At 38.2% G+C, this 25,592-nt stretch overlaps 1 protein-coding gene across 1 annotated transcript in view; it reads left to right on the top strand.

The window, feature by feature from the left end:
• Positions 1-10,262, top strand: part of LOC106091791 (mucin-4) — a 42,864-nt gene extending 32,602 nt beyond the window's left edge. The window contains exon 2 of the mRNA XM_013258453.2: positions 2,749-10,262. Coding sequence (XP_013113907.2) covers positions 2,749-9,676 — 6,928 coding nt within the window. The 3' untranslated portion in view covers positions 9,677-10,262. The remainder of the gene's footprint in view (positions 1-2,748) is intronic.
• Positions 10,263-25,592: the final 15,330 nt, after the last annotated feature.

Below are 25,592 nucleotides of genomic sequence, written 5' to 3'. Positions count from 1 at the left end.
AAAACAATAATATGTGGTCGAAACTAAACAAGAAGCGCACCAATTTTGAGATTTATGACGTTTACTACTTTTTATAGCTTTTATACAAGTATATGATGTTTTCGAGGTTTACAACTTTCTGACAGTCGAAAGCTTAAAAAACGACACACAGACCATCTCTGATCGGTGCTGCTTACTGTTTTCCCAACTAATTAAATTTTGCTTTCCATTTTGATTTTGTATAGCATTCACTTTGGATGAGGGTATATTTTTTAATCATTGCATACATAAAACCACGAAATATTGATTTGTGGCCTCATAAGAGGGTATATTCTTAATCGTCCAACCATTTTGAGTCGATCCAGCCTGAATGATGTTTTCTGCTATGCCCACCAACATCCAAATCGGATATCGTTTTCTCTTTCTGTTTTTCGTTTATGGGGTAGAGTAACCATACTTCTAACGATGAGTTCGAATAGTGGTACAGTACTTTTTATCAAAAAACAAAGCAAAAAATGTGTAGTCCATACTGTCTGTAACTTCGCAATTGTATCAAGGATAACATAGTGTCCGTAGCCGCCGTATAACCAAAAAGAAATATTCCTTAGCTTCACAGCAGTAATCGCACGAATTTGTCAATACACAATGTCCAGAGGCACGAGGTGTAGCATTAAACTCAGTGCATCAGATGGTGTCGTCCTCAATGCGGCTGTGATGCACAAACAAGCCTTGCTTTGGATCCAGCTGATTATGTGAACTTTTAAAGCGGCGACTACCAGACCTCAATACCAAACAGCATAACAGCATTATAGGTCTGCCTTTCCCCAATTATTTGGCAATGGTTCTCTTACAGGTGTTAGGGTTGCCTTTCTTACCCTTTCTACTACTTTTTAAACCCTCCACCATAGGGTGGGGTACACTAATTTCGTCTGTCCGACCGTCCGTCCGTCCATCCGCCCGTCTGTCTGTCGAAAGCACGTTCACTTTCGAAGCAGTAAAGCTAGGCACTTGAAACTTTGCACAAATACTTCTTATTAGTGTAGGTCAGTTAAGATTGTAAATGGGCCAAATCGGTGCTTGTTTTGATATAGCCGCCATTTACACCGATCTTCCGTTAAGACTCCTTGAGCTTCTAGAGGGTGCAATTCTTATTCACTTCTGCTGAAATTTTGCCTCAGTCGTTTTGGTATGACTTCCAACAACTGTGCTAAGTATGGTCAAAATCAGTCCATAACCTGATAAAGCTGCCATAAAAACCGATCTCCCGATTAGACTTCTTGAACTTCTAGAGGGCGCAATTCTTATCTTATTTTCAGCAAAAGTGAAATTTTGCACATATTGTTGTGGTATGACTTCCAACAACTTTGTTAAGTCCATATCAGTCCATATCCTGATATAGCTGCGATAAAACCGATCTCCTGATTTGACTTCTTAAGTCCTAGATGACGCCATTCTTATCCAATTTGGCTGTTGTTTTGGTATAACTTTCAACAACTGTGCCAAGTATGATCTAAATCGGTTCATAAACTGATATAGCTGCAATATAAACCGATCTCGCAATTTGACTTTCTGAGCCTCTTCAGGGCGCAATTATTCTGCAATTTGCCTGAAATTTTCGAGATGTTATTTTTCTATAACTTCAACGGCATGACAAGTACGGCAAATATCGGTCAATAACTTCATTTAGCTCATATATATTTGAAAAGTAATTCAAATAACTTGGCAAATGCGATCCATGGTGGAGAGCATATAAGATGTGACACGCTTTTACTTGTTGTAGCTCACGTCGTACGTTTAGCTTCTTAACGGCAAATGAATTAGCATATCCGGCTATATTGTAAATGGCTATATTCCAAAATAGAGGCGACAGTACACCTCCGTGAGGTGTTCCACTGCTGTTCCATCTTTGCAGATCTACCGATCCCAAACATACCTTAATGCATCTCTTAGCAAATTATTAATTGTTAACGGTAGTATTGATGCCCAGAAACTTCAGCTCTCTCATGATTTTACATTATTGAAAGCACCCTAACTGTCAAGTAACGCTATCATTGTATATTCCTTCACAGTGAGAGAAGCCTCCATGAAGCTGACTAGGTTATAAATGGTGTTTCACTAGACTTGCAAAATGCATACTGTTGCCTTAACAAGCGATCTCCAGGATCCGCAGTTCATTGTGTGCCTACTACCGGACTCTAGATCTGCCGCTATACTGGAAAGAAACGAAGGCCATCAACCGCCTAGTGATTACACTATCGTAAATAATCAAAAGTGGCTGTAGAAGTTCTTACGAGGTGCACAGCACAACAAAAATTCCTGAATGGCTCAGAGCAAAAGTCAAGGCAAAGGGTGGTTATATCGAGCAAAAGTGAATGTATTCCGAAATTTAGACTACTTCCACATATTTTTGTCATTTAAATCAATACAAAATATTTTCATAAAAAAGCTCTCTCCATACGTCGATTTCAATTGAAATTGTCTTTCTGAATTTTACCATTTTTCCCCTGCTATATCCGATTTGATGCAGCACAAACAATCATAATTTTTGAAGTCGCTGTAAGCACAGCCTGTCTGGCATCTGTTCCTAATCCATTTGTTATAAGCTCTAGGAAATTTGTGACTTATCTAATGATTTTATACCATTCAAAAAATGGATGTTCCTTCATTCGGAGAATGAAAACAATGAAAAAGAAAACAAACTAATATTATTTTAATTATCTCATAATGTGGATTGAAAAGCAATGAACTTTTTGGATTTTTCTTTTCCAGCCTATCGTCTGTTGCAGTCATACTCAATGGTGATCAGCCTGAATTTACAGATGCTCTGGGGCATAAAGTACCAAAACCGCAACCATCTTTGCAGGTGGCAAGTCCCATTGATCTACTAAACCCAGATCGGTATGAGTTCTACACATTTGATGAGCATGGAGAACTGGTCAAACGCCTCATGACCATGGAGGAAATCCAAAGTATTGTCGCAAACGGCGATGGTGAAGGTCCCACAATTATACATCACAGCCCAGCGGATGACAGGGATCCGGAAAAGAAAGTGGAAGATATCGTTAACAGTGTTCAAATTGTTCTTAATAAGGAAGTGGAGACCAACAAGAATTCTACGTCCAATATACTGTCCGTTTTAGATACACCAGATGTTTCATCGTCATGGTCCATGATTCTGCCGGCAATCTTTGGCAATACTGGTAACGTGGATATTTTCCCACAACAGAAACCTCAGCAAATAGTTATGACGCCTGATTCTGAAATACTTGAAACATCCACCAAAGAACCAATGACGACCACCACTGTGGAACCAAAGCCCAACAAACGTAAACCAGGACAGAAACGCAAAACAAGCACCACCACAACCACTACTGAAGTCACTCCTCAAGTGATTCAAGAAGAGCTTGACTCACACGAGTCTGTGTACACTGGAATGCAGCAATACCAGCATCTTACGGCCACCATGCAAGGCTATGAAGGCTTCTCTCAAACTCATTTACAACCTGTCTATCACAAATTACCCGAGCAGCTTAAAGTTGAATCCACCACAAAGCGAGTTTTTATCAATAATCAAGAAATTGTTCAGGGTCAGAAAGTTGAGAGTGCAAACATGGGCGAAAATCAGGCCAAAAAGCCCCCACATGTACAGCACAAGCCTTTGCCTCCGCATCGCGTGAAAAATCCGAATGGCGGAGTTACCACAACTAAACGGCCACACCCGACGAAGCAGAAGATAAAGAGAAAACCTTCGACTACGACAATGGCTCCCCAAATGCCTTCTACAGTTGAAATGGTAACAACAACTCCGGAACCCACAACAACTCCAGAAGCCACAACAACTCCAGAACCCACAACAACTACACCAGTACTCACTACCACCATGACGACAACAACAACAATACCTGTCCCCACAACAACCACAACGACAACAACAACCATCCCCGTAACAACTACATCGACCACCACTGAGGCGCAACCGACCGCTCCATCATCTACTACTGCGCCCAAGAAGAAGAAGAAGAAGAAGCCAACGCCTTCTCCAGCTTCAGAAGGCTATGGTTCCTCGTTAAAGCCTATAACCACTACGGATAATGTTACCGCGATCTCATCCACCGAAGCTAAGCCTGAACAAATTACCGATGCTCCGCCGATGAATAGCACCAGCACTACTGCTCCAAAGAAAAGGAAGAAGAAACCCACCAGAAATCCTATTCGCACAACCACTTCGCCAGGTGGCGAATCCACGGCTAAACCAAACGTTGGCTCTGAAAAATCTAAGCCATCTTCAAAACCGCATAAAACTAGACCAACTCAAACATCCTCAATATCTGCAGATCTAGCAGCAGAAGGATCGGCGCATCAAGAAATTGCACACAATAATTACCAACAAGTATCACATCACCGGCCACGCCCAAAACCACACAAACCTACGACGACTACCACTAAAAAGACGACAACAACAACAACAACAGACATGCCATCAACAACGACAATCTATTCGCCAGTGCCGGCGGTAACAAGTCAAAATGAACCAGGCTTGATTGTGGAGGAATTCCCCGGATATCAACCAACAACATCGATTAGAGTTACATCCGAAAGTCCGAGTCCGACTCCGACAACAACCCACCATGAACCTACGGACAGTGGCACATCAGGCTACCCAATACCTTCTTATGGCTTAACAATCAACCATTCCGAAGAAGACTCTAACACGTACGATTATAAGAAACAACCCCTGCCGGTCATTGCTACTACGCAAAAGGATATACCGAAGCCCGATGAACAGGACATCAACACTATGCAGTCATTTGATCAAATACTGCAGTCACTGAAACAGCCAGAGTTGACACAGAAAGTGGACCTCTTGGTGCCAGATTCAAACGGAACCAAGGTGAAACCAATCAAATATGACAGCGCGGAAAATATGGAACAACTTGAAGATCTTGCCAACAAGCACATGTTGCCGGTTGATATAGCAGAAAATTCTTACTATCCTCAAATTCTGGAAAATACTTATGGAAGCAATAGTAGCGTATCATTGGCAACAATAGGAGGTCAGCAAGAAATAAATAAAATATGGCAAAACTCTTCTGATGAAACAGATACGACAACATACCTAACCAAAAATCCTTTAGACACCACGACAAGCATGGCAGTCGAACCGGAAACAACAGAAATGGAAATGACCAAAACGGTATCAATCCCAACTAATTATCCAGACTCTGAAACTGAAGACACAGGACCAGCTTATGTGGCACCATCCCAATCCCTGACGGAGTCGTCACAGGACAGTGCTGTAGAGACGAACCCCTCAACTCTTCAAAATACTGCAGAAACGTCCGAGCAGTTCCCTGAAACAACATATAGCGGTCCAGCAAAGTACGCAACAGAGCTGCCCATTGCTATCACACCAACTGCGGAGGAAATTTCCGAAGAATCCACCAAATATTTGACCGAAGATTCGAACGAAGAAACTACGAAGGAAATTGCCAACGATTCACTAGATACCACATTGTTGCAGGAGACAACGGAACTTCCACATACGCAATTAAATGAATTTTATGCTCAAGAGCCCCAAACTATAATACATAGTGTGACAACGGAAATGCCACTTGAACTTCCGTCCTTGATATATGGGGACACAACTACTGACTCCTCGGCTGAGTTGCCAGAGCAAACAACATTAGTGTTGGGCCAATTTCGACTACCAGTGAAAGCTCCTCAAAAAGACCACTTCATGGATGATGACAAGGACTCTTACGAGCAGCCAATTCTGGTGGCTGACCTTAAGCCTCAATTGAATCTAGAAGTGTTAAAACCGTCCGCACAAATTAGTATGTCAGACTTCCAAACGCAAGCTGCAACCGTCGCATCGACCCTGGTCGATGGAACCAATACATTACAATACAATAACAATATGATGAGTTCAAACGAAACGAAAGACGAGATTGCCTTCCTTGTGTCTGATGTGATAAAACAGATATCCAACAACGATCATACTATGGCAAAGCCGGACGAAACCACCTATGCCACCCGTCCGCAATATTCTCCTAGTGCTCACCAGAATGTGCCGATGCCCATTAAGCAGGACTATAACGATAACCAACAATCCAATGGGGGACACGGGCTATACATTCCTCTTGAACATGAGAACTTCTATCACAATCGCTTTTCCAACTTGGCCAAACTAAATACATCATTTCTCATGCCTGATCATTCAGCCCAGAGTGCAGATGACAAACTGACAGCTGTTGTGCAGCCAATTTTGCTCGACTCTTACGGTAATGGTGAACTCGGCGCAGATGAAAATCTTGAGGAAAAACTTGAAAACAACATGACAAATGAAGCATCCTCCACGTCCCAGCAGGATGAGAAAACAACCACGAACAGTGATGAACAATCGGGAACCGAGCCACTAGTTGATCCTGTCACTCTAGCATCTGAGCCCCTAAATGAAGGTTTCGAAATGGCAATGGCAACAGACACGGAAGACTTCACGCCAGCACTCACCAGCACCGAACAAACAACGCAATTATTCGACAACAAAATAACAAACCTATACCAAACATCCGCAGATTTCTACGATACCATAGCAAATAATGTCCAAATGGACAATTTACAGGTAGAAGATAATGCGACCATCAGTACTCCGCAGAGAGAGGAGTCCACAACAACAGCAATTTTACAGGTAGAAGATAATGCGACCCTCAGTACTCCACAAAGAGAGGAGTCCACAACAACAGAAAATCATAGTACCGACGAGAGCGATGATGAAGAGAATACTACATTAGTGGCCCTTGCTCCATCGCTGTCTCATACATATGTTGAACAGAAAATGCCGGAGGACATAGTAGACGACAGGGAGGCTCTTTTTGAGGCCAATAGTTCTGTAGACACTACAACACAATTAAACGATTTGTCCGAAGAAACAACTGAGAGCCAATGGCAGAACTACGGTGAAAACAATACACCTGATTTAATTCAACTGCCAACGTACTCCGTAGCCAGTGAGGAGTCAGATTTCAAAATTGGATATGGTGAACAGCAAATGACTGCTGAAGACGCTTTAGTAGATGCTGAGATTACGACAAACTCTCCGACGAAGAGTAGCGAAGAAAATATGAGTGAATTGGAAACCGCAACAATAAAGGTGGAATCCACAGAGGGACAGGAAGACTACAAAACTATGGAAAATGCTTTGGAAGACATAGATGAATCCACGGTCGCGCATGTCATAAAGCCACCTAACTATCAATCTGATGTGGTGGATGATGATACCGGCTATAACAAGTTGCAGATCAGTGCGGAAAGTAGTGTCGAAACCACAACAGCAAAAGTCTACGAGGAATCCGAGGAAAATTCCTCTGACACAGATAGTTCAGATACTACAACGCCTCGAGAAGATACCACTCAACCTCCATCCTTTGAAGAGGAGAATATCGACGTAGGATATGCGCAGCCAACACTGGTGGAAGAGACAACCACCATTAGTTATGACATGAGTGAGGAAACATCATATGAGCTAACTGCCATGATATCTGAAGAAGATGAGAGTGATGACTTAGTCGATGAAGATCCTTACATCAAGTTGGGAGAAACAACTACACCAAAAATAGTAGAATCATCCACTGGATTGCTGACGAATTACCACACCACAACGGTTACCCCCTCTGTTCAAAATATTTCATTGGAATCAAATCTGTCTGCAGACCAATCCAATCTAAGCCAAAATGAAACAAACGATCAAAATCTGCAAGAAGACAAACACATGGCACCACCGAAGCCCATCAATATCATTCCGGAACCCGAAGATTCAAGCAGTTCCAACAACGCAGAAGCACAAAACCTAAATGATGAACACACATTCGATGGAGCGGATGAAGAGGACGAAGATGACCAACTTGGTTATCAGGCTCCAAAACAACCCACCTCGCCCTCCACAGGTACACAAGTTGAGGCAACAACGACTCCAAAGCCAACAGTGTCCACGACCAAGCGCCTTAATACGCTAAAGCCGGTTTCCTATTTTAATAAACAGCCCGCTTACGCCTTATACCAGGACCAAGTTGAACCCTTGTACAACAAGCCAACCATGATGCCCCAGTCGCAGCAGCAGCATCAAGAGAGTGTCCCAAATAAAGTTTTGACATACAGCGTTGTGACGCCGCAGCAGCGCCCCATGCAACGACCACCACAGCTAAGCAATTTGATGATTGCATCTTCGCTGGCAACTCGGGCTCCCGTCAAGCTGGAACCTTCTCCGCCCAGTTCAAAGGGCCTTGAAGCTTCCTTGACCAATTTAGATGGGGACATCTTGGCCTTCGCCAAGCTTTGCAATGAATTGGCATTCAGTTACTGGAAATCGATCACGTCGGAGAAAATCAGTGCCGCTAGGAGTTTAGTACTGTCCCCGTTTGCTCTGACATCCATGCTCTCCATGGTATTTCTGGGAGCCCGAGGAAGTACTTCCGGTGAAATGAACGATATTCTCAAATTGGACGACATGGTCACATTCAATCCCCATTTAGTTTTCAAGAACATCACCGACTCAGTTGAAAGGGCTATGGATAGTGACATTGCCACCACAGCATTTGTTCGAGAAGTCTTTAGCGATCGGGCAAATGGTAAAATCCTACAGTTCTTCAAGGAAAAAACCCAACAACTTTACGCCGGCCACGTGGAAGAGGTTAATTTTCACGTTGTTAATGACATTATACGCCGTCGAACGAATCTTCTGGTGAAACGCCATACTATGGGCAAGGTTCTTGAATACTTGCGCACAAACAGCGTGTGGGTAAATGGCCCTCTTGCTACCATATCCGCAAATCTCTTCCAGACTGATTGTTCCCATGGCTCGACTCAAGATCGAGATGGAGAACTTTTTTTCCAGGTTCATCCAACTGTTAGGCAACGTCGTCTTGTGCCCATTCCTGCAGTTCTCTTCAGAAGTGGTTTTACCGCCGGCTATGAACCAAATTTGGATGCAACTGTTGTGGCCTTTGGTAGAATACAGGATACCGTAAGCATGATATATGTGATGCCGGGTCACCAGAGCACAATATCTCCTTCTGATAATCTGGATCGCCTTGAAAAGGATCTAATGGACACTGCCATCTCTAAGAACGCCTGGAGCAACTTGCTTACATCGCTTATGGATCGCCCCGGCATGGAGGTGCAGTTGCCGAGATTTTCGCACAGATCCTTCGTGAATGCTACTCTGGGTTTGCAGAAAATGGGTCTTAAAGGTCTGTTCAAATCAGATTACGCCGACCTTGGTGGCTTGACCGGGTCCTCCAACCGCGACATCTTCCTTTCGGATATGATACAAATCAACACCTTCAGCACATGCGGCGAAGAGAAAATTGCCGACCACCACCACGTTGAGATGTACCCAGCACCACCTTTACGCAAACGCAACAAGGACGTAGACGCCCACGAAGATGACGACTTTGATTCCTCCGAAGCGATAATCGATTTCGGCTCATTGGTGCAGGATTCAGCACTTGGACGAGGCTTCTATGATGATCTGTTGGACCCCAAATATTTGGAATTGCCATTGCCCTTAAGACCACGCCAGGCCCGAGTACCTGATGCCCCAAGATTGAGGTTTGACAAACCTTTCTTATACTTTGTTCGCCACAATCCAACTGGTATGATTCTCTTCATGGGTCGTTTTAATCCCCGACTCTTGCCATGAGTCCTCACCTTCAGTGTTTAAATTATTTTATATACTTATAAAAGCGAATTCTTGCTGAGGTGTTAAGCAGTCACCCCATATTTAAGCAAGCCAAACTATAACCGAATTTGTTACCAGAACTCCCAGTACGTTCCCCACATACCCCATTCTAACTTAGTTAATCTTCCAAACTCATGGCGATGTAATTCCCCCCATTTCCGCATTGCCTAAACGAAATCGAGAGCGTCTGATTCGCTTTCACATTACGATAACAATTATTTATAATTACTATTTTATTAATTTTTATTACGATTATTTGTTGCTGTACCTTAATCACGAATCACAACAATATATTGGACGAGAGTGCCTAGCCCGGCGACTGCCATCCTGCCATCCTGTCATTCTTTTCGTAGCCGCTCACCCACTGACCTTGCATGCCGCTAACTGTTCCTGATTCAAGATTGACATACAGCATATGCTCCATGAACTTACTTATACATTCACACATATCAATAAACATATACACATACATACATATATAGCATATATATATATATACATATTTCATAAAGCATGCTACACACATGCACATAATGTGCACGTATTTATTAATGGAAATGTTAATTATTTTAAAATTCAATATTTATGCAGCATTTTCGCATTAATTTATAGATTGAATTCCTTTGACTACCCAAACCCTAGTTGATTTAAAGTATTTTTTACGTTTTTATGAAGGTTGTGTTCATTTGAGGATTTTTTGTTTTAAATTAATTGTGTTTTTTATTTTACAAATTGATACAAGTGCATCATACGTACACACCAACGAAACAACAAATTGATATTTATACATATATTTGTTAAATAAATCGATACACATATATAAATAAAAAAAAGTACACATAAACAACAACGTAAAAGCTCTCTGGTATTATTAAAATTTTTATATATGAAATAGATCGGGGACAAATCATCTACTATTGTGCTCTCAAAATTAGCCGGCCTAGCACAGAATACTGCGAATTTCCAAAAATGTTTGCGTAATTTTTCTATTTCTCTTTTTCAAGTTTTTCAAGAAGGACTGCAAAACACTCTTCAACAGGGCGAAAGCCACAAAGGCACCACGCGATTGGGACGTCTACAAGGCTGAGCTAAGAAAATACAAAGGCGGGCTGAGAAAGTTTCAGAAAAAATCCTAGGTGAAAATCTGCAGCTCCATGAAGGGTACATCTGAGGCTTCTAGGCTAGGGAAGATCCAATTCTCGGGACCTTTTACTGTGTGATATATTCGGAAGTCAAAGAATGTAAGGACAATGTCTAGTGGGAAAATACTAGAACTTCTCGTTGATACACATTTCACGGGAATCTGCCATAAGCAAGACCCTTTCGGCCCTTCTCCATAGCTGATTCCGATCCTTACATCGTCCGCGTAGCAGACGGGATCACATCCCTCCTCAACCAGCATCCGTAACAGGTTATTTATGGTTGTAACCATAGGAGTGGCGATGAAATGCCCTCCTGTGGCTTGCCTTGTTCCACTTTCTCCCTTATATTTATGTCATGGGACCCGCAATTTATCCATCTGTTCGTTAGCATATGGTTTATCCAGTCTCTAAAGACCCGGTCCACCCGGTACTGGTCCAAGGATTGGAGCAATGTGTCGGTCCGCACATTGTTGAAAGCCCCCTCGATGTCATTGCAAACCGCGAATGTGTACGTCTTGGCATCGAAGGATTCTTCTATTTTATGCACAACCTCGTGCAGGGCAGTCTCCATCGACCATCGCTTGACATAGGTATGTTGTTTGTTGTTGTTGTTTGTTTGCTGTGGAAATAGTAAGCAGATGGGGCGCCAGATAGTACGCCTCCTTCTGCAGTAACACCCGAAATAGTTCGTCAGTTCCGGGTGACGTAAGTGGGTTGAAGCTTACCACACATTTTGTAATGATAAGCCTTCGATCAACCTCATTATTCTAAGATTCCATTGTCTCTGTGAGTCCAGTCACATCATGTGGAAAATGCGCTTTTATCAAAAGCCTCAACATGACCTCCGTTGTCTCTGCTCTCACTCCCATGTCCTCCACTAGCGCTTCAGTTTTGACATGGGTTTTTGAGAGAAACTTTTTCATCTTGACGGCATCAATAACGAAATCGACCTGTTTGCATAAAAGGATGCACGTTTTGCCGCTCTGATAGTTTTTTTGTATTCCTTGAGCCGTGTGTAATCCAACACACATCCCAATAAACTTCCGCATTTTACGACGTGCGCTGTTAAAAAGTCTGCGGACCTCTTTCCCAATGTTACGAATATCCCCGGTCATCAGGGCTTTTCTTCGGGTGATTTCCTTTCTCGAAGTCGACATCTATCTTCGAAAGACCCCACTATTGCAGTCGTAATACTGTTGACATTGTCGTTAATGTCTTCTATGCCTGAACAATCTAGATTATCTTGCCCAAGTCTTCTTCTGATTTGTCTTCCGAATTTTGTCCATTGGCCGTCCTATTCTAAACCTGATGTATCGATGGTCAGCGAAGGAGTGCTCCTTAGAGATCCTCCAGTCCTGAACCTCATTGATCAGATTTTCCGAACATATTGTCTCATCTAAAACCTCCTCCCTAATCATATTAACAAAGGTAGCGGTGATACTAATTAGGTCGTTAGTATTCAAGAATTCTGCATGGGCACAAAATATGGTGAGAGTTCGCATCACACCCTATTAGTCCCACATTTCCTATCTGTTTTGCTTTCTTCACCAACCGTTGCAGCTACGACGTGGGTGGCGGTGTCAGAGAGTGAGGCCAGCTATGCTCCACTGTCTAAAGTGACCTCAGTTATTAGGTCACTTTGGACAGCCATCAAAATTTACCATGGGCGAAGTTACGAATGTCATCCGTGGCGTCAAATCATCCAAGGCATTGGGCCCCCATGGAATCTCTACACTGATGCTGAAGAATCTGAATCTACCTGGAGTTGTGTACTTTACTACTGTCCTCAACCTGTCTTATATTTCCCGATGTCTGAAAATGGGCTGAGTGATCCAGCTACTGAAGCCTGGAAAGGACTCGAGTTTTGGGGGAGTTGTACCTAACAATCTCCCTTCTCTCACCAGTAGCGAAGACGCTTGAGGCATTACTTCATCCGAGCCTCGTAGGAGAATTTCCATTCGTCGAGCATCAGCATGGATTTGGAAGACTGCATAGCACAACAACTGCTTTTCATGCCATCACCGCACACATTTGCCATGGCTTCAATCAGCCCAGGCCATGTGATAGGACGGTCCTCGTGGCACTTGACCTATCAACGGCATTCGACACTGTCAGCCATGTCAAACTATTTGAGGACATCGCCAACACGTCCCTCCAGCCAGGCCTGAAACGCTGGGTAGCGAATTATCTGTGTAGTCGCCCGTCATTTGTGGAATTTAGTTATAAGAAGTCAAAGAACCGTAAAGTGAAACAGGGAGTTCCCGAAGAAGTGTTTAACCACTACCTATCATCCTTTCCACCCCGACCCCCCCAGACGGCATAGAGATCGTATCATATACGGACGATTGTACGCTCATGGCATCAGGCCCCTTACCCATTGTTGACATCTGCGATAGGTTGAACGTCAACGAACTTGCCTCATATTTCACTGCAAGAAATCTAAAGATATCTGCCACCAAATCTTCAGCCACATTGTTCACTACTAATATGCGTGGGGTGAATGCCAAGCTAACTGTGATGGTCGATGGAGAAATGATTCCAACCACCAAGTGTCCCAAAATAATTGGCGTCACATTTGACATTCACATTCTCCCCACATGTTTAAGCAATTTGCGATAAAGTCAAAAGTAGAAACAAGGACCTCAAATCACTTGCCGGCAGCCCTTGCGGTGCAGACAAAGAAACCTTGTTGACCACGCTCTGTGGTAAGTTATGCAGCGCCAGTGTGGTCTCGTCAGCTTTGTGACACGCAGCCATTGACAAAAGTTGGGAGTTTAGACCGCGCGTCATGCATTGGGTATTTGCTGTAGTTGTCAGACCTATAATGCTATATGACGTTGTGGTCTGGTACTCTTCAATACTCAGCCGGATCCAAAGGATGGCTTGTTTGTACATCATAGCCGCACTGAGAACGACACCTTCTGATGCACTGAATTAAATGCTACACCTAATGTCTCTGGACAATGTGGCTTGACAAATTGCTGCGACCACATTGCCTGAGAACATATTTTAACTACAATATCCCTTTTAAGTTACGGATGGTTCCAAACTAAACGACCAGGCGGGCTTTGGGGTGCACATAGAAAAACTTGAACTGTTCATATCGAGAAGGTTACCCGACCACTTTAATGTACAATATATCAAGCGTAGATTCTTACGATTGAAGAAGTTGTGGAATGGCTTAGATATAATGTCATAACGACAACTGGCATAAATATCTTCTCATATAGCCAGGCAACCAGTAAGTCCCTAGAGAACGAATTTCTGAATTCAAATACCGCCCTCGACTGTCGCAGATCTCTCAACGAAATGGCTGAACAGTTCAAAATTCACCTGTTTAGTTTTCCGGGCCACAGAGATACTCCAGGGAATTTTAGAACGGATGAGATTGCGAGAATAGGAACTACCGTACATATTCCTGGGAACTGGAATCTGGGGGGTATGCCTCTAGCGACACGTAAGCTAGGTTTTTCCAAAATTATGTGGCCAAATCTAAACTTGAAGAGGTCTACCGCTTTGCTGTCGCTGGCTAGAACAGACGTCTCAGTCATTTTGTCCATCTTGACAAGTCACTGTCCGATCACAAAACTTGCTGACAGACTGATGTTTGCAAGTAACGACTTTTTAGAAGCTATGAGGAAGAAGAGACTATAGAACATCTGCTGTATGTGTGTCCCGCACTAGCAGTCAAAAGGAGTTCCACTTTAGGTTCTCATTTCTTTCAGAATCTGTCTGATTTAATAATAAAATTTCATACGTCTGAAAAAAAATAAACGTTATTTTAAATGTTTTCAAAGAGTATTTATTCATTAATAACTTTGCTGTCCCCTTCAAAGTAATCCCTCATTTTTCCAATTTTTTCCGTTTTTGCCAATACTCCAAACTCTTCTGAAACGTGTTTTTTTTTTTTAAACCAGTAAGTGGAAGCAAAAGTCTGGCGGAACCATACACCACCGAGTCTACGTACTTATTTTAAAACATGGAACCCTTGTTCCTTTAATTTTGCATACATTTGCATGCATTTTTGAAATATTGAATTGTGTCTACTACAGCTTTAGAGGGCCATGTCGGATGAAAGATATATATGGGTGCTATATCTAAACCGAATTTGATGAAATTAAGCACACGTGTAGGACTTCAAATAAAACACGTCACACAAATTTTATAAAGATCGAACCAAAATTGTAGTTTCTATAGCCTTCAAAGGCCATGCCGGATGAAAGAGCTATATCTAAACCAGATCCGTATTGAGATATTAAATAGAACATCTCATGGTAAATTTTGTAATGATCAGACCAAAATTGTAGACTACAGCCTTAAAAAGCTATATCGAATGAAACATATATATATATATATATATATATATATATATGTAAAATGGATACTTTCGGGACAATTTTTCTGTATAATGTATGTTTCGAGGACATTTGTATACTTTGGGGACTGTCCCCAAAATTTCAGTCTATATTATGGATGTTTTGAGGACACTGATACATTGGGGACACTTTTTGCTTTACGATTTTATGACTTTTTCTAGATTCTCCATATTTTTTATCACTAAAATAACACTTATTTTTCATATATACTCTTGTTTTCTATAAAAAATAAATGATTTTTTAATTTTATTTTTACTCTTCGTGTTGCCAGAATGGTATCGTGTAAAACAGCAACCTACAAAATCAACCCTGTTGTTTCAATGTTACCACCTCAGGGTGGTAGTTCAAAGTATTGCCGCAATGTCGCCAAAGTCACTCAGATTTAATATTGGATTAGTTCGTGTACTCGCCGCAATTAAAACAGAGCGCTGTAATGAATTCGGCTATTTTAGTTCCACGACATCTACTTTTTACGCGGGTAAATTTTTTGGGCTCATTGTAACTATAACATAGAAAGCAGCATCGCTCTGTATATAAAAGTCATAGTGTGTTTGCTTGTCTGTTTGTTCGAAACTCCAAAACGACCAAACCGATGTTCTTGAAATTTCCACAGATTGTGTAAAATGGTCTGGAAGGAATGATAATCTATATAAATTTTTGATATCGAGGTCGGGTCGGAGCCCTAAAAATACCCACCAAAATTAAAAATGGATCGATTGTAACAATATTGGACTCAAATTAACGGTATTTGGGAGTAGAAAATAAAACATATTAAAATTTCAAGCCAATTCGAATGGGGCTAGCCCCACCACAATAACCCCAAACGCACATATACACCGATCGAGGCAACATACAGTGGGATAGAACCGAAAAAACTAGTAGGAAATATGCCATATGAGAACGGATGGAGATAACTATTTGAATTTTAAAGACCAAAAATAAAATCTGCTCGAAAGTTTTTTTTTTTGAGAAAACCATAATACCCATTTTGGGCAGATATAGTTTCCAAATCGGCATTTTTTAGTAAATTTTCTGTGAAGGTTACAAATATGGTCAAGCCAATTCGCATGGGACTCTCCCCTCCACAAAAACCTTGAACGAACATATAGACCGATCGAGGCAACATACAGCGGGATAGAACCGAAAAAAACTAGTAGAAAACATGCCCTAGGAAAACAGATAGAGATAACTATTTTAATTTTGAAATAGTCAAGGCCCTATGTAGTGTAAGTGTTTCGCCGCAAGATCCTTAAGTTGGTCACCTCGGAATTAAGAAAAATTGTTCCGGCTGCCAAATCATCATTTGTGGTCCGACTTCTAAAATTCTTTTTTTGCTGAATAGCGCTGAAAAATTCTAAGAAAAAAACAAATAAAGATATCTTAATAATTCTGTTTGATATTTGCAGATATAAGTGTATTTAAAAGACCAAAATTAAATTTAGCTGTAAGTTTTTACAGAGCTAAGATAGTTTCCAAATCGGCATTTTTTTAGAAAATTTTCTGTAGAGGCTACAAATATGGTTTGGTGCAAAAAATTGTTTGCATGGGTTCATGGGACATATGAAATAAAACAAGTAAAAAGGCGTTAAGTTCGGCCGGGCCAAACTTTCATCAAAATTCGGTGAAAATTGCATACCTTATGCCCCATAGTAGCTATATCTGTATATATTCCGATTTGGACCTGATAAATTCTAATAAGTAAAAGTTATTGTTCAATTGTATTTAACAAAATATTGGTCTTTTTAGTAGCTATATCTAAAAATAAACCGATCTGAACCATATACGACGCAGATGTCGAAAAGCATAACATAAGTCACTGTGTCAAATTTCAGTGCAATCGGATTAAAAAGCGCCTTTTATGGGGCCAAGACTTTAAATCGAGAAATCGGTCTATATGGCAGCTATATGCAAATCTTGATCGATCTAGACCAAATTGCAGATATATGTGGAGGGTCTAAACTTAACTTTTTGTCCCAAATTTCGGCAACATCGGACAATAAATGCGCCAAATTGGAGGATCGGTCTATATGGCAGCTATATCCAAATCTGAACCGATTTGAGCCATTTTACGGAGGATGGCGAAGGGCCTAAGACAACGCACTGTCCCAAATTTCAGCAAAATCGGATAATTAATGAAGCTTTTATGGGCCTATGACCCTAAATCGGAATATCGGTCTATATTGCAGCTATATCGAAATCTGCACCGATCTGAGCCAAATAGACGGAGGATGTCGAAGGGACTAACACAACTCACTATCCCAAATTTCAGCAAATTCGGATAATATGTGGCTTTTATGGGCCTTAGACCCTAAATCGGGGGATCGGTCTATATGGGGGCTATATCAAGATATAGTCCGATATAGCCCATCTTCGAACTTAACCTGCTTATGGACAAAAAAAGAATCTGTGCAAAGTTTCAGCTCAATATCTATATTTTTGAAGACTGTAACGTGATTTCAACAGACAGACGGGCAGACGGACGGACATGTCTAGATCGTCTTAGATTTTTACGCTGATCAAGAATATATATACTTAATAGGGCCGGAAATGGATATTTCGATGTGTTGCAAACGGAATGACAAAATGAATATACCCCCATCCGTCGGTGGTGGGTATAAAAATATTTGAGCTAATGGGGATCTAGGCTTTGCATTTTGAGATCTCGAGGGGTTTTCCAATTGTTTAATAAATAAATGGCCTATCCTAAAGTAACTTAAGCACCCGTTTAGGTTGACATAGCTTGTTCAAATTTCACTTGAAAATTATCCATATTTCCTCGTTACAAAAAAATATATTGGTATTTAAGCTATTTTTTCAATTAAGAATAAATAATGAAAATACTTTTTTTTACCAAAAAATGCAAAAAACACTTTTTGCGCATTCTTTCATTTTTAAGCTGTATAACTTTTAACTGAATTATCGCATATGGACACTTTTTGCAGCAAGTCATTGTAAATTTTGTCACCAATCCAAATCAAAATGAAAATCAATCTAAAAATACCGATTTAATGTTACTACCTCAGAGTTGATTTTTGCACAAGTTCAGAGTATCGCCGCAATGTTACCAAAGTCATACAGATTTAATAACGGATTAGTTCATTTACTCGCCGCAATTAAACCAGAGCGCTATAACGAATTCAGCTATTTTTGTACCATGACATCTACTCTTTAACGCTGGTCAATTTTTTTGGGCCCATTATAACTATAAAATAGAAAGAAATATCTCTATATACAAAAGTCATAGTGTGTTTACTTGTCCGTTTTTTGAGATTCGAAAACGACTGAACCGATTTTCCTTAAATTTCCGCAGATTGTGTTTGATGGTCTGGAAGGAATAATAGGCTACATAAATTTTTAATATCGGAAGCGGGTCGGAACCTTGCCCCAAAAATAACTACCCTAAATTAAAAGTGGATCGATTGTAATAATATTGGACTCAAATTAACGGTATTTGGGAGTAGAGAACGAAATTTATATGAAAGTTTGAAGCTAATTCGCATATGGCTGGTCCCACCATAAAACCCCCAACGGACGTGTAGACCGATCGAGACAACAACACAGTAAAAAATATGCCATATGAGAACAGATTCAGATAACTATTTGAATTTTGTAATGGTTAGAGCTGAAGTGATATCGAGATAATCTCCAAAATTTTAAGGCCCTAAGTTGTCCAAGCATTTCAAATCATTGTGACCCGTCAAATGTCATTAGTGGCCAGACTTCCAAAATTTTTTTTTGCTGGATAGGGCTCAAAAATTCTAAATAAAAATCAAATAGAGATATCTTAATAATTCTTTTTGGATATTGCGGATAAAAGTGTATTTAAAAGACCAAAAATAAATTCTGCCCGAAACTTTTTACAGAGATACCCATACCCATTTCGTGCAAAAATAGTTCCCAAATCGGTATTTTTTTAGTAAATTTTCAGTGGAGGCTATAAATATGGTTTGGTTCAAAAAATTTTGTGCATGAGTTTAGGAGACATGTGAAGTAAAATATATTAGTCCTGTGGGGGACTTAGCTTTATATTTTGAGAACTCGCGGGGTTTTTCTAATTGTTTTAATAAGAACTTGCCTATTTTTTGACCAAAAAACTGCAGAAAATCACATTCTTTGATTTTGATTTTAAATCCATCAGTTCAAATCATGCATCAAAATGAAAATAAAGCTAAAAATCGTTCAAGTTACTCTAAACAACACAAATATCGCTTGTATGTAGAAACGTTCTGAGTACGTATAACCTCAAAAATGTCAAGCTTTACGATAGAGCTGTCAGTTGGCAGATGACACCACAAGGGTTGTCCAATCCCGAAATATAAAAGACAACCCTCGTATGCAACAAGTGATGGGAACGTGGTCTGAAGAAAGGGCGTTTGAGTGAATCTCTAGATGAGATATTGTTGGAATTGAATTCTGGGCGAATCGTGTAGGATTTGGAGGATAATAAACATGTACACAGGACTGATTTTGATATTTATAAAGTATGTTCCCGTCGGTGTTATTCATTACACAATTCCAGCTTGTATGTTGTGCGTTAAAGTCGCCAAAAATTAAAACATCATTCTTTTTGCTATTTAACTTTATTAAGTCATCTTTAATGTTAGGCTTCTAATGTGGGGTATAAGCAGATGTTATTATAATATTGTTCCCATTAATTAAATGTATCTTTAGCCAAAAAATTGTGCTCGACAGCTTTTCTAATTTAAATGAACACACAGCCACCATGAGTTCACCGATCATTACTGTAGATTTTGTAGCCTTCCATCTTGAATTTATGATGAGGTTTGAGAAATGTTTTTCATTTAAGAGAAAAACATATGATTTTGTTGTAAAAAGCAAAATTCAGCTGCATAATTGCTGAATTTTGTCATTATGCCTTGGCAATTCCAGTGCATAACATGAATCTGATTTATGTTGAATGAATTATAAAGCATGACGCAACATCATTCCTAAAACTCTGAATTTATCATACCTATTCTGCACTGTTGTAGGCGATCAATAGCTTCAAAGTAAATATCATCATAACAAATTCATCATCGCTAAGTCGTCTGCATCGTCTACTTGACTGCCTTGACTTGTAACGTTAGAGTATAGGTTGGAATTGCCAAATGGTTAAGTACTAAAATTTCTAGCTGATTGACGGCTAGCTGTTTGAACATATGGGGTTCTTAACCCACTTAATTTGAACCACCCTGTATTCTAGATTAACATGTTGGATTATCAACAGCTGATCGAGAAGACAAACCTTTGTTTTTTTAACCAGCTTGAAGGAAATCATCTGGTTCTATTTAATATTCATACACACATCGTGTACCACAGGAAATTTTGTTCGAAATATAAAATATTTAAATTGAAATTCAGATACTTTATTTGAAATTCACAAAATGTCAATAAAAATTCCGAATCTTTCAATTGAAATTTAGAATATTTCAATTGAAATTCAGACTATGCCACTTTCAAGACTAATTCAAAAACTAACAATTGAAATTCAGAAATTCCATTTATAATTCAGAAATTTTATTTTAAATTCAAATATTTTATTTGTAGTTCAGAAATAATCTTTGTATTCAGATATTTCATTTAAAATTTGGAATATTGCAATTGAAATTGAGAGTACTTCAATTGGGATTCAGACTACTCCACTTTCAAGTATAATTCAGAAAATATCATTTGAATTTGAGAAATTCCATTTATAATGCAGAAATTTCATTTAAAATTCATATATTCTATTTGAAATTCAGATATTTCATTTGTAATTGAAAACACTCCACTTTCAAATGTAATTCAGATATTCCAAGTACAAACTGCAATTCAGAAATTCCATTTGTAATTCAGAAATTTCATTTGAAATTCAAATATTATATTTCAAATTCAAAAATTTCATTTGATTTTCAGAAAGTTCATATAAAATTCGGAGTATTTCAATTAAAATTCAGATACTACATTCGACATTCAGATATTTCATCTAAAATTCAGATATTTTATTTGAAATTCAGAATATGTTTTTCAATAATATTTGAATTAAAATTAAGAATATTTCAACAGAAATTCAGCTTACACAACTTTGAAGTGTAATTCATAAAATACCAATTCAATTTCAGGAACTCCATTTCTTATTCAAAAATTTAATTTAAAATTCAGATATTTTATTTAAAACTCAGAAATTCTATTTGATGTTCAGACACTTCACTTCAAATTCAGAATATTTATTATTATCAGGGGCGATGTTTTAAAAGCTATGGGAAAGTATTTTCAAAAAAAGTTCAGAAAAATGCATTAAATCTTTGCTTGGGTCGATAGAACGGTCCATATAATTTATTTCATGCAAACCTTGACCGTGTCTGCGCCTCAAATGGTTCATCCGCTTATTCTAATTTTGGCATACTCTTTCCAACATTTCGGCCGGTATCTCACAAATAAATGATTTAATGTTGTCTTAAAATGCGTAAATTGAAGCGGGCCTGTCTGTATAGACATGAGCTTTAACATAGCCACACAAAAAAAGCCTAGAGGCGTTAAATCGCACGATATAGGCGGCCAATTGACCGGTCCCGTACGTGAAATAAAGTCCTCACCTAACTTGCCTCTCAATAAGTCCATTGTTACGCGTGCTGTTTGGCATGTGGCACCGTCTTGTTGAAACATGAAATTCAAGCTCTTGTATTTTGGGCAAAAATTGTTAGATATCGTCTCACGGTAGCACTCACTATTCACATGTACGTTGCGATTCGAATCATCTTTGAAGAAGTACGATCCAATGATGCCACCAGCCCATAAACCGCACCAAATTGTGACTTTTTCTGAATGCATCGGTAGCTCTTCGCTCCAAAATCGACGATTCTGCTTATGAACATTTTTAACAGATAACTTTTTTTTGATAATAAAATTAAATAATTTGCAAGCGTTGTTTGTTTGCAAGACGATTCATGGTTAAATTGTAGACCAATCTGAAGATGTTTGACAGCGAAAGTGTTGGAATAGCTTAAAAATCACCATTTATTATATCAAAAATTATTATTCAAAATAAAGGGTGATTTTTTTGAGGTTAGGATTTTCATGCATTAGTATTTGACAGATCACGTGGGATTTCAGACATGGTGTCAAAGAGAAAGATGCTCAGTATGCTTTGACATTTCATCATGAATAGACTTACTAACGAGCAACGCTTGCAAATCATTGAATTTTATTACCAAAATCAGTGTTCGGTTCGAAATGTGTTCATTCACCGTAACGTTGCGTCCAACAGCATCTTTGAAAAAATACGGTCCAATGATTCCACCAGCGTACAAACCACACCAAACAGTGCATTTTTCGGGATGCATGGGCAGTTCTTGAACGGCTTCTGGTTGCTCTTCACTCCAAATGCGGCAATTTTGCTTATTTACGTAGCCATTCAACCAGAAATGAGCCTCATCGCTGAACAAAATTTGTCAAAATTTGAACACATTTCGAACCGAACACTGATTTTGGTAATAAAATTCAATGATTTGCAAGCGTTGCTCGTTAGTAAGTCTATTCATGATGAAATGTCAAAGCATACTGAGCATCTTTCTCTTTGACACCATATCTGAAATCCCACATGATCTGTCAAATACTAATGCATGAAAATCCTAACCTCAAAAAAATCACCCTTTATTTCGATTGAAATTCAGATATTTTGAATTTCAAAATATATTAATTGAAATTCAGATATTTCATTTGATATTCTATTCCAGATATTATATTTTATATTTCATAATTTCAATTAAGATTGCGATAGTTTTTTGAAATTCAGAATGTGTTTATTAAAATTCAGATATTCCATTTGAAATTTCAATTAAAATCCAGAATATTTCAATTGAAATTCAGACTCCATAAAATACCAATTGAAATTGAGAAATTCAATCTGTAATTCAGAAAGTTCATTTGAAGTTCAGAAATTCCGTATGATATCCATACAGTCCTTTTGAAATTCAGAATAATTCATTTAAAATTCAGATACTTCTTTTGAAATTCAGAATATTTCAATTCAAAGGTAGATATATTATTTGAAATTCAGTATATTTTATCTAGAATTCAGAATATTTCAGGTCAAATTCAGAATATTTTAATTCAGACTGGTGTAACTTTCAAATGTAATTCAGATTAAACCTATTGAAATTGATAAATTCCGCTTAAATTAAGAATTTCATTTAAAATTCAGGTAGTAAATTTGAATTTCTGAAATTTCCATATCATTTTCAGATATTTTATTTGAACTTCAGATACTTCATTTGAAGATCAGATATTTTATTTGCATTTCATTAATTCCATTTGAAATATTAAAAATATTCAATTGAAAATCAAATATTTCATTCGAAGTTCAATTATAATTCAGAAGATTCCAATTGGAATTCCGACTACACCAATTTTAAGAATATTTCAGAAAATACCAATTTAAAAATTAGAAATTCCATGTGGTGTTCAGATATTCCATTTGAAATGCAGAATATTTTATTTTCAATGAAGACACCCCATGTGAAATTCATATATTTTATTCGAAATTCAGATATTGTATTTGAAATTCAGATATTTTATTTGAAATTCAGAAATTTTATTTGAATTTGAGAATATGTAAAATGCAATTTAGATATTCCATTTGAAATTCAGAATATTTCAATTAAAATTGAGAATATTTCAAATGAAAATCAAACTACACCACTTTTAAATATAATTCAGATATTCCAAGTACTAATTGAAATTTAGAAATTCCTTTTGTAGTTCAGAAATTTCATTGAAATTCAGATATTTTTTTTTTTAATTAATTTGATATTCAGATATTCCTGTTGAAATTCAGAATACTTCTTTTGAAATTCAAATACTTCATATGAAATTCGGAATATTTCAATAGAAATTCACTTATTTCATTTGAAATTTGAAATATGCTAATTAAAATTTAATATTCCATTTGAAATTCATCATATTTCAATTTAGAATATTTGAGTTGAAATTCAGAATATTGCAACGAAATGGTGTGGTCTGACACAATTTTCAAGTGTAAGTCCGATGAAAATGCAGTTTGGTTGCATTTATTATTCAGAAATGTCATTTGAAAGTCAAAAATTCCGTTTTATATTCAGATATTCCATTTGAAATTCAGAATATTTTATTTGAAATGCGGACACACCATTTGAAATTCAGAATATTTCAATTGAAATTCAAATAATTAATTTGAAATTCAGATTATCTATTTGAAATACAGAATATCTATTTGAAATTCAAAATATTTTAAATTGACCTCAAATATTTTATTTGAAGTCCAGAATATGTTGATTGATATTCAGACATTTCATTTAAAATTCAGCAAATTCAGAATATTTATTTTGAAACTCAGAATATTTTAATTGAAATTCAGACTACACCAATTTCAAGTGTAAGTCAGAAGAAATCAATTGAAATTCAGAAATTCCATTGGTAGTTTAGAAATCTCATTTGAAATTTAGATATTTTATTTGAAATTCAGAAATTCCATTTGATATTCAGATATTCCATTTGATATTCAGATATTCCATTTGAAGTTCATATACTCCGTTTGAAATTCTGAATTTTCAACTGAAATTCTGAAATTCAGATATTCCATATATCTTAATTCGGAATATTTACATTGGAATTCATAACGTATCATTTGAAATTCAGTTCAAATGTTTCTATTGAAATTCAGACTACATCATTTTCAAGCGTTCTTCTGAAAATACCAATTGAAATTCAGAAACTCCATAAATTCTGAATAATTTGTCAGGAAAATTCATGCATGCAAGACGAAACGCGTCCCATAGTGGTTGGTGTGTGTTGCTATCTTTGGCTTTCATGTTTCATGTTTCATGTTAATTAAAAATCTTAACTCAAGACCTAAATCTGGTGGAGATTTTAATGTAACTTATTGTGCCAAATTTCAGCGAAATTTACCAATAAATGCGGCTTTTTGAGCAAAATACCTTTAATATGGAGATCAGTCTGTTTGGGCGCTATAGTGAGATACAGTCTGACTTAGATCATACTCAGTAAGGAAATCGAAGATTGTATTGCAACTCACTGTGTGTGGGATATCAGATCGGTCTACATCAAGATATAAGTAGTCCTTCATCGAAGTCTCCTGTAGTAAAAAAGATACTATTCAAACTAATATATATGTAAAATCTATATACCGGTCTTAATGGCAACTATATTCAAAAGGCTGCACAATGTTGGAGATGTCGAAAGAAACAAAATTTGACACGCTGTATCTCTACCTATATTTAAGTTTTTGGCCAACAATAGCCTGTTCCTGAAAGCTAAGGTCCTCATCTACAAATGTCTAGAACATTTCGTAATACTTTAACAAATAGATAAAAGGTTGATAAC

Source organism: Stomoxys calcitrans, chromosome 5, assembly GCF_963082655.1.
Source record: "Stomoxys calcitrans chromosome 5, idStoCalc2.1, whole genome shotgun sequence".
NCBI classification, from domain to species: Eukaryota; Metazoa; Arthropoda; class Insecta; order Diptera; family Muscidae; genus Stomoxys; species Stomoxys calcitrans.
This window is presented reverse-complemented; position numbering and strand designations above follow the sequence as displayed.